The 12,775-nt window shown below is 46.0% G+C and overlaps 1 protein-coding gene across 1 annotated transcript; it reads left to right on the plus strand.

The window, feature by feature from the left end:
* The first annotated feature begins 1 nt into the window (after nucleotide 1).
* On the plus strand, nucleotides 2-11,361 carry Supt7l (SPT7 like, STAGA complex subunit gamma). Its single transcript, XM_087907407.1, has 6 exons — nucleotides 2-150; nucleotides 1,717-1,840; nucleotides 3,090-3,698; nucleotides 5,518-5,842; nucleotides 7,412-7,649; nucleotides 9,957-11,361. Exons 3-6 carry the CDS (start codon nucleotides 3,286-3,288, stop codon nucleotides 10,211-10,213), a joined length of 1,233 nt encoding a protein of 410 aa, XP_087763533.1. The 5' UTR covers nucleotides 2-150; nucleotides 1,717-1,840; nucleotides 3,090-3,285; the 3' UTR covers nucleotides 10,214-11,361.
* Nucleotides 11,362-12,775: the final 1,414 nt, after the last annotated feature.

Consider the following 12,775-nt stretch of genomic DNA (forward strand, 5'->3'; position numbering starts at 1 on the left):
AATAACTTCCTGTGTCATAGGGCGCTTGAAAAAAGGCGCTTCCGGAGGCTTGGACCACTAATCAATAAACTAGCCTCTTAGGCTTCACCTAGTCGTCGATCGAACCTGTCAGAGTCCGACAGCTGCGTAGACCGCTCCTGGAACACGGCGGTGAGTGTTTGAGATTTGCTATCTGTTTCAAGTCCAGAGTTGCCCCTTTTACTGCTCTCCGGGAAATCAGACTTCCCAGGATCCTGTGATTGGCGCCTAAGCCTGCTGGTCGTGATCACGGAACCCCGACCCTGCACCTTCCGGACTTAAACTTGATATCCCTTTTACTCCTTTTGTGAAGTTAAGGAAGAAGGCAATTTCTTGTTAGTTAGTCCAGTCTCTTATTATTTTTGGAATGAATTATTGAGGTAGCATGTTCAGTCACTTTACGAACCTGGCCTTGGAAAGCAACTTTTTCTTTCACCCTTTGTATTTATGACATTGGCATGACGCTGGAGCACAGCTTCCACGTCTGAAAAATTGGAAATAGTAATGTTCCTTTTTTCACAGGATTGTTAAAATGTTTAACTAAACAGTAGTTCATGTTGTAACTGTTTAACAGATGACCTGACACTCTACCAAGATGGTAGCCATAACAGGTAGGAGAATGCAGGTGATTAGGTCAATTAAAGCTAAGGTTCAGGAATAAATGCAAGTCGATGTGAGAATATGAAGAAAGGATGTAATTGGGGAAATATTGGGGATGATGATTTCAGTTATTTTAAAGAACAAATTCAAGTCTGATAAAGATGTAGAGAGTGATACTGGGCGGTGGTGGCGCACGCCTTTAATCCCAGCACTCGGGAGGCAGAGGCAGGTGGATCTCTGTGAGTTCGAGCCAAGCATGGTCTACAAGACCTAGTTCCAGGACAGGCTCCAAAGCCACAGAGAAACCCTGTCTGGGGCGGGGGGGTCGTAGAGAGTGGCAGAGGACACAACTCCAAGAGTCAATTATGAAAATGTCTGATTCCTCAAGAAGCTGAGTAGTGAGGCTGGAGAGTTGGTTCAGTGGTTAACAGTGCTTGCTGCTCTTCCATAGGACCTGAGTTCCATTCCTACTACCCATGTCAGGGCAGCTCACAACTGCCTGTACCTCAGGCTCCGCGGGATCTGAGGCCCTCTTCAGGTCTCCTTGGGCAGCCTGCATACATGTGAAACACACACATACACAAGAAAAATGAAATTTTGGCACCAGGCAGTGATGGTACACACCTTTAATCCCCACAGGCGGATCTCTGTGAGTTCAAGCCCAGTCTGGTCTACAGAGAGAGTTCCAGAACTACACAGAGAAACCCTGTCTCAAAAAAACCAAAACGATAAAAAATAAAATAAAATCTTAGCAAAGAAAATGAGCTGGGGGGCCAGTTAGATCGCTCAGCTGGTAAAAGCAAACCTAACAACCTGGGTTCAATCCCTGGAACCCACGTGAAGGAAGGAGAGAACTGACTCTCACAGCTGTCTTCTGACATCTACGTACACACCCCCAAATTCATACCAAAGTAAGTAAATGTTAAAAAATAATTTACAAAGAAAAAAAACCGAGTAGTGTGATATTGTTAGAACTTAGGTCATTTAATGTAGGAAACCCCTCTGTGTGCCTGCAGGGCACTGAGTCCATGCCTTTAGAGCAGCAGTCACCGGACGATACTATACTAAGATATATTATTTCTGTTTTTCTCACCTCAGGACAAAGAGCGTGAACCTTCACACAATGTCTGGTAGTCAACTGATGTGTATTGAACCTGAAGAGACATCTAGGCATTGAATCTGGAGACGTAAATGGAAGACAGATTGTAGGCTTCATTGAACGGTAAGGCTCAGCATTCTGACTTTTTCCAAGAGACAACAGGATGTCTTCAACTGGAGTTTGTCTGACACCAAGAAGCAAAACAAAAAGCATGCTGGAGGTGTGGTTCGTTGATGAAACACCTGCCTAGCCTGTGTTCAAGCTTCGGTATCATAAAAAGGAAACAAGGGAGCAAGCCCAGCAGCAGTGTAAAGGATAGGTCAGATTCTGAGGAAGACTAGAGGAAGGGACACCATTAGAAGGCAGCTGAAGTCGCTCTGCTTCAGTCTGGGGACACAGCTCAGTCTATAATGTACTTGCCACTGCAAGCTTGAGGACCTGAGTTCAGTCCCCAAAGCCCATATAAAAAACCCAGGTCTGGGGACTGGAGGTGGATCAGAGGTTTAGAGCACTGGTTGCTCTTCCAGAGGTCCTGAGTTCAATTCCCAGCAACCACGTGGTAGTTCACAATCATCTGTAATGAGATCTGGTGCCCTCTTCTGGCGTGCAGAACACTGCATACATGATAAATAAGTAAAATCTTTGAAAAAAAGAAAAAAGAAGAAGAAGAACCCATGTGTGGTCGCATGTGCTTATAAACTTAGTTCTGGGGAGGCAGAAGCAGGCGGGTCCCTGGAGCTCACTGGTCTGGAATGATCAGCAAGCCTAGGTTCCAGTGAGAGATGCTACCTGAGAAGCGACACCCAGGGCTCATCTCCAGCCTCCGTGTGCATGCACACACAAAGAAATCTCTTTTATTCTCTCATATATGTGTTAGAATTGAAAAGCATAAGGCTAGATTAAATGTTCATGAATGCTCCCACCAGGATGAATGAAAATATACTCAGGCATGGCACAGCATAAGAACCATCTATTAGTATTTGTTTGTTTTGTTTTTAAGATGATGTCTCTCTGTGTAGCCCTGGCTGTCCTGGATCTCACTCCATTAGACTGGGCTGGCCTCGAACTCAGAAATCTGCCTTCTGGTGTTAAAAGCTGTGCTACTGCGTCTGCCTGTCCGTTAGTATTTTTAATGCTACTCTTTTTCCTATTAATCTAGCACAATTGTGTCAAAATACTCGGGAAATACTCTAGACCTCTCATTTAAGTTTCACGCTTTGTAAAGTGTTTAGAATTAGGCATGGTGTGTATTCTGGTAAGAAATCACTACTGTTCATCTACTAATGACTGTATTCTTTTGTCCTTCAGTCCAAGAGGAATTGTCATTATGTGATTGGCTTCTGACAATTATTTTTCTCTTAATTTCTTCAAGGAGAACATCCTTCCTCTAGAGTTTTGCCAACACCGATTTCAAATTGATCTTAACTTGCTTTTTATGTAAGAACTGCGTGGACTTCATATTTTTTTACCAGAGAAGCCTATGACCTACAACTGCCAAAGACTTAAACACATTTCCTATAGGGTATCAACTACATTAAACCTGGGAGCTCTTCTCTGTGTGCCCTAAAATGTTGAGATACTGGGGAGAGATACCCATCCCATCGGGACAGACCAACCGAAGTTCCTTTGATCTGCTCCCGCGGGAGTTCCGCCTGGTGGAAGTCCATGACCCACCCCTGCACCAGCCCTCGGCCAGCAAGCCCAAACCCCCGACCATGCTGGACATCCCCTCAGAGCCGTGCAGCCTCACCATCCACACCATCCAGTTGATCCAGCACAACCGACGCCTTCGCAGCCTCATTGCCACCGCTCAGACCCAGAATCAGCAGCAGACACACGGCGTGAAGGCTGAGGAGAGTGAACCTCTTCCCTCCTGCCCTGGGTCACCTCCTCTCCCTGATGACCTCCAGCCTTTAGACTGTAAAAATCCCAATGCACCATTCCAGATCCGGCACAGTGACCCAGAGAGTGACTTTTACCGGTAAGACAAAGCACTGCTATGTTGTCTTTTTCTTAAACGAGATCCCCTCCCCACCAGTGATCCTGTTAAGCTTATAGGAGCATTTCCACTTCTATATGAGGAAACTGAGGGTGGGAGTGATTGACTTGCCTGACATGACTCACGTCATTAGTGGGCTGTTTCAAATGTTAATCCAAATCCTGAGAATCTAGAGTCCGTATTTTTTTCAATTTTTTAATACAGTAGGCATTTATTAAGTGCCTATTAATGCCAGATATTTTACTAGAAGTGAAATAATACACTGATAACACGAAAGGTAAAAAGAGACTGGGGATACTGCTCGGTGGTGGAGCCGTGGCCTAGCAATAGGGAAGAAGACAGCCTGTTACAGTAAGGACCACATTCTCATTTCTTGAGGGGTAATTCAACAAATTATTGTTGTTCACTGTATTAAATTCATGGTATTACTACAATTTTATAATTTTTTTTGTCAAGTTCCTATTTTAATTGTTAAGGAGAATGGTGACCATACCCAGGGACTGGGGCAACTGGTTGACCTCGTGTTCTGTCCCCAGAACCCATATTTAAAAGCCAGCACTGGGAAAACAGAGACAAACATCTCTGAGACTCTCTTAGCCAATCAGCAAGCCCACTTGGTGAGCTAAAGGCCAAGGAGAGACCCTGCCTTAAAATACAAGGCCGTAGCCAAGGAGGCTGCTCAGTCAGTAAAATGCTTACCATGAGAACCTGAGTTTGATAACCCAGTTAAAAAGCTGGGCACAGTGGTACAGGATTGTAATCCCAGTGTGAGGAAGGCAGAGAGAGGAGGATCCCTGGCACTTGCTGGCTGGCCAGCCTAGCCTAATCAGCGAACCATAGCCTAATCAGCAAGTTGCAGGTTGCATTGAGAGACCCTGTCTCAAAAGCCAATAGGAATGTCACCACAGGCCCACAAGCATTGTGCACACATATACATGTATCAAGCCTCTACACACACACACACACACACACACACACACACACACAATTTGAAGCTAGTTTGTTTTATACATATAATACCAGCTACAAGGTGCCAAGACATCATTTTTCATTAAAGAAGTCTATGTAGACTATCGATGTTGCTCAGTGTAGAGCACTGCTGGCTTGTGCAGGCCGTGGGTGCACAAGCACTACAAAGGAGAAAACAAAAGTCCATATATTGCTCACATTAAGTGATAGTAATTAGTGCTTTAATAGGCACTTCTGATGCTTTTAACCTTTGGCCCAGATAGACTGGCCATGGACATGTTATAAAAAGTCAGTTGCTGTCTTCTTTTCGGCTGTCCATAGCATGCAGTGTTGCTGTGAGCAGAGCATAGGTAAATGCGTGAGTGGCTCTTCAGGCCCCCACTTCTACAGAGCACGGCGACTTCAACAAAGGAGCAGGGATTTTCTTCTCTGCTTTATTTTTATTTACAAAATAATTCCCTTGCCAGAGGAAGGCAGAAGGCCAATAAATGTTGAGAGAGGTTGGAGGGGTTACACCTGGGTAAGAACACTCGTTGCTCTTACAGAGGAAACAGATGCTATTCCTAGCACCTGTATGGCTGGCTCACAGCTGTGTAACTCCAATCCCCAGGGATCTGATACCTTTGCCATTCTCCTGTACTGTTTATTTTAGACATGCATGGCCTGTTCCATCTGTGTAACTGGGGGGGCTCATGCCCTAAGAAGAGCAGGATGAAGCTGACTGTTTACCCACAACAGGGCCAAGGATTTCTGGAACTGTAGAGCCCCCAGTGAGACAGGTTGGTCCCCCTTGGCAAGTACACAAGTAACGCCGCCATGTCTCCACTTTCAGCGGAAAAGGAGAACCAGTGACTGAACTCAGCTGGCATTCCTGTCGGCAACTCCTCTACCAAGCGGTGGCCACAATGTTGGCCCATGCGGGCTTTGAGTGTGCTAACGAAAGTGTCCTAGAGACCCTAACTGACGTAGCACATGAGTACTGCCTCAAGTTCACCAAGTTGCTGCGCTTTGCTGTAGACCGGGAGGCCAGGCTGGGACAGACCCCTTTCCCTGATGTCATGGAGCAGGTGTTCCATGAAGTGGGGATTGGCAGCGTGCTCTCCCTGCAGGAGTTCTGGCAGCACCGCATCAAGGACTATCACACTTACATGCTACAGGTGAGGTGACCCTGGGGCAGTCGGCAAAGGTGTCATAGTCTGGGAATGTTTGGCAGGGTCTACAACATGTGTTCTGGAGCGTAGCGCACAGGGAACGTAACCCACTTTCTCATGGCCTGTTGTTTCTCTGTCCTCACACTGATGTAGTGAGATGTCAGGGCCTCTTTCAGTCAGTGGACAGCCCCACTCATTGCTTCTGTCTCTGGAAGACATACACAGGTATCTGGAGTCGTAGACACTCTTCCTCAACAAGTATTTACTGAAGACTTACTATGAGTCAGGCATTGTGGGAGACTGTAGTTTACAGGTGGGTAAACGCTTGTGAGCTTACAGTAGTCATGAGAACAAAAGCAGGCAAGCAAGTAATAGCCACAGCAATTCAGACGTCCCTGCGGGCTGAAACTGAAGACCCAAGGAGTCCTGGAAGGGCGCCTGAGGGTAGAGCAGAGCACAAACATCTCTCCACTTCCTGAGGGTTAGGCAGTTTCAATTCTCCACTTAAGATTGACCAGGAGCTTGGCAGTGGTGGCACACGCCTTTAATCCCAGCACTCAGAAGGCAGAGGCAGTGGATCTCTGTGAGTTCGAGGCCAGCCTGGTCTACAGAGCGAGTGCCAGGACAGGCTCCAAAGCTACAGAGAAACCCTGTCTCGAAAAACCAAAAAGAAGTGGGGCGGGAGTGAAGGGTGAGTGACTAGGAACCTTCATCGTCTAACAGAAAGCCTTTGCTTAGGGTCCAGATCGCTGCTTCACTCAGTGTTTGCCTATGTCACTTGTCTGAGAGGTTTCTATTGTGCGACAGGATTCCACTGTGCAGGTTGGCTTTACTCTTCACCCTTTTCAACCTCCTAAGAGGTAGAATTCCAGGTTTGTGTTGCAATGGTCAAATAATTGTTTATTTTTATAGGCAGAAATGCAGTATTCTGTCTCAGATCTTATTTGCCTTATGTAACTTTTAATTAATGATCAAAACATTTTCTGACACATTTTCCTTTGTATGTCTGTATCATAAACTCTGACCCAACCCATTGCCAGTGGAAGTTGTTCTTGTTGCTTTGTGGTGCTTGGGATGCCTGGCCTTGCACACCGTAAGCATGCACTCCCACTGAGCTGCACGCCCAGTCCTAGCAGCAGAAGTTTTAAAATTCATCTTTCAGGCTGGCTCAGTTAGTAAAGTGTTTGCCTCAAAAGCATGAGGACCTGATTCATATTCCCAGGGCTCATGAGATGCAAGGCGGACATGGGGATTCCTGGAGCTCGCTTTCTCAAAAAAGTGGAAGCACCTGAGGAAAGACAACAGAACTGACTCTTTGACCTCCATACACATGCACTCAAGTGTGCAAGTAACACAGACATACACACACACACACATGCACACACACACATGCACACACACACATGCATATATACATGTACATATACATGCACACACCAGAAGGAAAGAAAAATAAACAAAAGTACACCTCATGTATTAACTTGTACTCTGCTGGGTTCTCGTTGGGTACCACCAGTTGACTATCCAATCTCCTTCTGAAATATCCTTGGAGAATTAATTCTTGTTTGCCAACAGATTAGCAAGCAGCTGTCTGAAGAATATGAAAGGATTGTCAATCCTGAGAAGGCCACAGAAGACACTAAGCCTGTGAAGATCAAGGAGGAGCCTGTGAGTGACATCACGTTCCCTGTCAGTGAGGAGCTGGAGGCTGACCTTGCTTCTGGAGACCAGTCCTTACCCATTGGGGTCCTGGGAGCTCAGAGTGAGCGCTTCTCATCCAACCTGGAGGTGGAGGCTTCGCCACAAGCTTCAAGTAAGGAACAAAGTGTATTCATTTTGATCCAAGTTCTGTCCATCTCAGCAGTTAATGACATCTTAGAATCATACTCAGAGTAGGAGAAAAGCTGGCATGGGCAGAACGGAGGTTGCTGGGACAGACAGAGCTGTGGTAAATGCTTAGGATACACTCTGGTTAAGTAGCCGTGTTTCCTTGACAGAAGTTGTCTAAGAAATTGCAGACCAGGGCTGGAGAGATGGCTCAGAGGTTAAGAACACTGACTGCTCTTCCGGAGGTCCTGAGTTCAATTCCCAGCAACCACTTGGTGGCTCACAGCCATCTGTAATGAGATATGATGCCCTCTTCTGGCCTGCAGGTATACATGGAGGCTGAACACTGTGTACATAGTAAATAAATAAATCTTTTGAAATTGTTCTGCCTGGTTTGAATAGGCTGGTCTCTTGTAGGTTATAGCTGTGATGACATTAGGAACCTGGACAACTGTTCATCACTTTTTCATTTTTAGGGAATTATATGTTTATTTGTTTGTTTAGTTGTTGAGACAGGATCTTGCCATATAGTCTAGGTTGATCTGAAATTCAAGACCTCCTGCTTCAGCCTCCCTTGTGCTAGGATTACTACCCCACACACTGCCTGCTTCACTGCCTGAGTCAGTTAAATTGCAAATTCATTTGGATACTTACTTGTTTACAAACATAAATGTGTAAGAAATTTAAGTATCAAATCTTCAGATGTGACCCAAACAGAATTAGGCCAGTGTTAAGCGTGCTGAAGGGAGGCGTCGCCAAGGAAGAAGTCACAGTTAAGAGCAGAGCTGCACTACCTGAGTACAGAGAGGTAGTGTTGGACCCTAGAGTCCAGTCACCGAGGAGGAGTTGCCCCAAGAGACCACCACAGTTGATGGAAAAGCATGAGGATTTTATTAGTTCTGTCACGACAGGGTCTTTCAGCATTCGAGAAGCCAAAAGACCTCAAATAGCTGGTATAGGCTACTTTTAAAGCAAAAAGCCACAGAAACAAAGGGGGGAATCTGGGGATTGTTTTTCCAACTATTAGGATTCGCTGATTCAAAGGGCTATTAATGATGATTGGTCTGAGCCTGGACTGGAGGTCGGTTGCCTGATCAGGTGATGTAAGAGGAAACATTTGAGGGTTACTTTGACCCCTTCCCAGGGACTGAGTCAACATCTAAGGGTTATCTTGCCCCAATCTCAATAACTGAGTTCTATCTGGAGAACATCCACAAGGACACAGGGGGGTGGAAAATCCCCAACATTCCAGTACTTGCATGTGAAGTTGTTAGGTCCTTGGTTCCCAGGGGAGGGGTAGCACTACTGCTGAGAGGCCTCAGAAATGGCCTCAGAGTTGTTAGAAATGACTTCAGAGTTATCCTAGAGTTTTACAGTAGGGGACATCAAGGACCATGTCTCTTGTCAGGAGAGACAAGCAGAAAACTGATGTCAGCATCAAGTAGTGATCATAGTCTTCAAAATGTAGGAGAGGCCCAGAGGATCCTCTAATAAAAGACAGAAAAATAAGACAGCCTCATAAAAGGAAGGAAAAGGAGCTAGAGAGATGGCTCAGTGGGTAAGAGAACTTGCTGTGCAAGCACGAGGACCTGAGTTCAAATCCCCAGCACCCATGTAAAAGGTCCTGGCTATGTGTGCTTGTAATCCCGTTATTGGGAAATGGAGACAGATGATCCTAAAAGCTTACTGGCCAGCCAGTCTTGCAAAAATAGTGAGTTTCCGGGTCAATGCAGTAAGAGAGCGATAGAAGATACCAGCACTCTTCTCTGGCTTCTCCATATAGATGGGCACACATACCTACAGGTTTATTTGTATAATACACACACACAGAGGGGGTGTGGAGGGGGAGAAGGACAGAATAAACTAGCTGAGTAAGGCCTGTAACTATATCTGCCTTTAAACATAATCTTTCCAGTGGGCGTGGGTAAGGTGAAGGAGAGAAAGATGAAAGAAGTTGGTAACTTGGGACTGACATTTTGAACCATAGATATCCTTAATCCAGGTGTAGAACAGCGATGAATACAGTGCAAAGGAACTGGGTTGTGGTGGTGCACACCTTTAATCCCAGCACTTGGGTGGCAGGGGCAGGCAGATCTCTCTGAGTTTGAGACCACCTAGTTTGAACTAGTTTGAGCTAGTTCCAGGACAGACACCAAAGCAACACAGAGAAACCCTGTCTCAAAAAACCAGAAAGAGAAGCAAGCAACACAAAGGACTAGTCAGCCCTGAATGGGAGATTCAGTTGCTCTATTTGGCTCGGCCCAGGGCTCATACTCTTTGCCTTCATTTCTAGGTGCAGAGGTAAATGCTTCTCCTCTTTGGAACCTGGCTCATGTGAAAATGGAGCCTCAAGAAAGTGAAGAAGGCAATGTGTCTGGGCATGGTGTGTTGGGCAGTGATGTCTTTGAGGAACCAATGTCAGGCATGAGTGAAGCTGGCATCCCTCAGAGCCCTGAGGACTCGGACAGCAGCTATGGTTCCCACTCCACTGATAGCCTCATGGGGTCCTCCCCCGTTTTCAACCAGCGCTGCAAGAAGAGGAAGATTTAGCTTCAAAAGGACACTTCCAGTCCGGACCTGTATCAGCAGAAAGTGTTGTTTAGATTGTCTCTATAAGTAGTGATTGGCTGTTTTTTGGGGGTTTTTGTTTGTTTGTTTGTCTGTTTGGTGTTTTTGTTTTTCGAGACAGGATTTCTCTGTAGCTTTGGAGCCTGTCCTGGAACTAGCTCTTCTAGACCAGGCTGGCCTTGAACTCATAGAGATCCGCCTGCCTCCTGAGTGCTGGGACTAAAGGCACACACTATCTATGCCCCGCTGGATTCTTATTTTTAAATTCAGTGGGCTTTCCGAATTTTGGAGAAAAGGTTCTTAACCTAGTTACATTTCACTTTGGCATTGTTTGTACTTTTTCAGAACAGCTAAGTAAGCCACTGTCACAGATGGATTGTGATGCTGGCAGTAATCAGACCAAAGCACTGTCCCAGCTGTTATTTTACTGTGGGACAACACACTTTTCCTAGCTTCTCTCAGCCATCTCTCTGGCAGGGTTGAGAAGAATCAGGTCACTTTGATGCTCCCTGCAGAGGTGTGAAGCTGAGATTGCTTAATGCTTAAATGTCAAAGCTTGCATAGCGTCACAAATATACGGCATTATAGATGTCAGACCTTCATTCATTTATTTTGGAACAAGTCACGTCACTGGGATCCAGCAGTAATACAGGAGATAGTTAAACATAACGGAGCTCAGCAGGCAAGTTTCCAAGCCATTTCTGCTGCTCAAGCCTCTCACAAAATGAGAGCCCTGTGGTGACAGCCATTATCTTTATGCAAACTGCTCTTTCCCCACAAGTCTTCCTTTTCTAGATCATTCCATCCAGCCTCATCCTTTTCACTTTTAGTATGCTTTCTACTGACAGACTTTCATGCATTTCCCCCGTGCTCATTTCCTGTGAAGAATACAGACAGGGCCCTGCTGCAGTTGCTAGGTGGGCAGCCTTTGGTTTGTTTCAGGTTCTTTGTTCTTTAAAAACACATTTGAGGAGCCAGAGAGATGGCTCAGTGGATGAAGACAACTTAATGCAACTTGAGTTCGATCCCCGGTACCCACCTGCTGCAAGAAGAGAACTCCAAGTTGTCCTTTACATGCCGTGGTGCATGCCGGGACACAAACACAAATAAATTATTTTTTAAAAAAGTCATTTGAGTTATCCCAACTCTTTATAAAATTCTCTGACCATTCCATACATGTACATAATAAATATTTCCCTCTTTCAAAAAAGTCCCATTCCTCATCCTTCCCCCACAATCGTCTCCCCCACCACACACACAGCTCCTTTCATGTCTTGTGTGACCCAGAGTTGCCTCAAGCATGGGTGAGAACTTACTGGAATAAGAGCAACTTAGCAGCAGCTGTCTCACTGAGGAAAGGTTTGCACCACCCTCCCTCAACAACCATTCTTTGCCAACAGGCCCTGGGAGGGGCGGGGGCTCACGGGTGCCCTGGCATCACAGTGAATGCTGGCAGGCCTGTCCTGTGCAGTTTGTGAGTGCAATGGCTACATTACGTCCAGAAGGTAGCTTTTTCTGTACATCTCCCATCCAGTGGTTCTGAAATTCTTCTCACCCCTTATTCAAGGTTCCCTGAGCAGGGAGAAGGGAACAGAGATGTCCTAATGAGCGCTTCACCATCACTCACTCTGTCCAGTTCCGGGTTTCTGCATTAGCTGATGCCCACTGCTATAAGCACCAGTGAAGGCCGAGCTCAAACAGCAAGTTTAGACCCAATGACGTGTGTTTCCGTCTCAGAATGTTTCAGGATTTACTATGTGCATTTATGTTAGCGCATGGTATGTGAGGGGGCATGTATGGGGAGGCCAGAGACAGCCGTGTGCAGTCAGTTCTCTCCTTCCTGCACACGGCTCCAGGGACCGAACACATGGCGTCAGGTTGGCATACTCTCCATTCCAGGTTTTCGTTTTGTTTCTTTTTTTTTTTTGGCTTTTTGAGGCAGGGTTTCTCTGTGAAACACTCTGGCTGTCCTGGAACTCACTCCCTAGACCAGGATGGCCTTGAACTCACAGAGTTCCACCTGCCTCTGCCTCCAAAGTGCTGGGATTAAGGGCATGCACCACCACTGCCCAGTTAGTTCCAGGGTTTTCAAAGACAGTCACATCATGTACCCTAAACCAGCTTCCTGCAATCCTCCTGCTTAAGTTATAACTTACTTAAAATATTTATAAACTTGTGGCCTGGCAGTGGTGGCACACGCCTTTAATCCCAGCACTCAGGAGGCAGAGACAGGAGGATCTCTGTGAGTTCGAGGCCAGCCTGGTCTACAGAGCGAGTTCCAGAACAGGCTCCAAAGCTACAGAGAAACCTGTCTCCAAAATATGTGTGTGTGTGTATGTATGTGTATATATATATATGTGAATTTGGAAATTAATCTTTAACATTCTTAAAAATCTATTCTATTTCGATCCTCACTTTCCAGAATGAAGTGGCCAGCAGGCAGCTCGTGTATGTAAAGTTTTTAGCTCACTTAGAAAACATTGAGCACAGTGAGATGAAGACAAGCCGCTTGCAGAGCTGACGGCAGGAGAGGGAGGCGCCATG

This window comes from Myodes glareolus, chromosome 6 (assembly GCF_982192425.1).
Source record: "Myodes glareolus chromosome 6, mMyoGla1.1, whole genome shotgun sequence".
Taxonomy (NCBI): Eukaryota; Metazoa; Chordata; class Mammalia; order Rodentia; family Cricetidae; genus Myodes; species Myodes glareolus.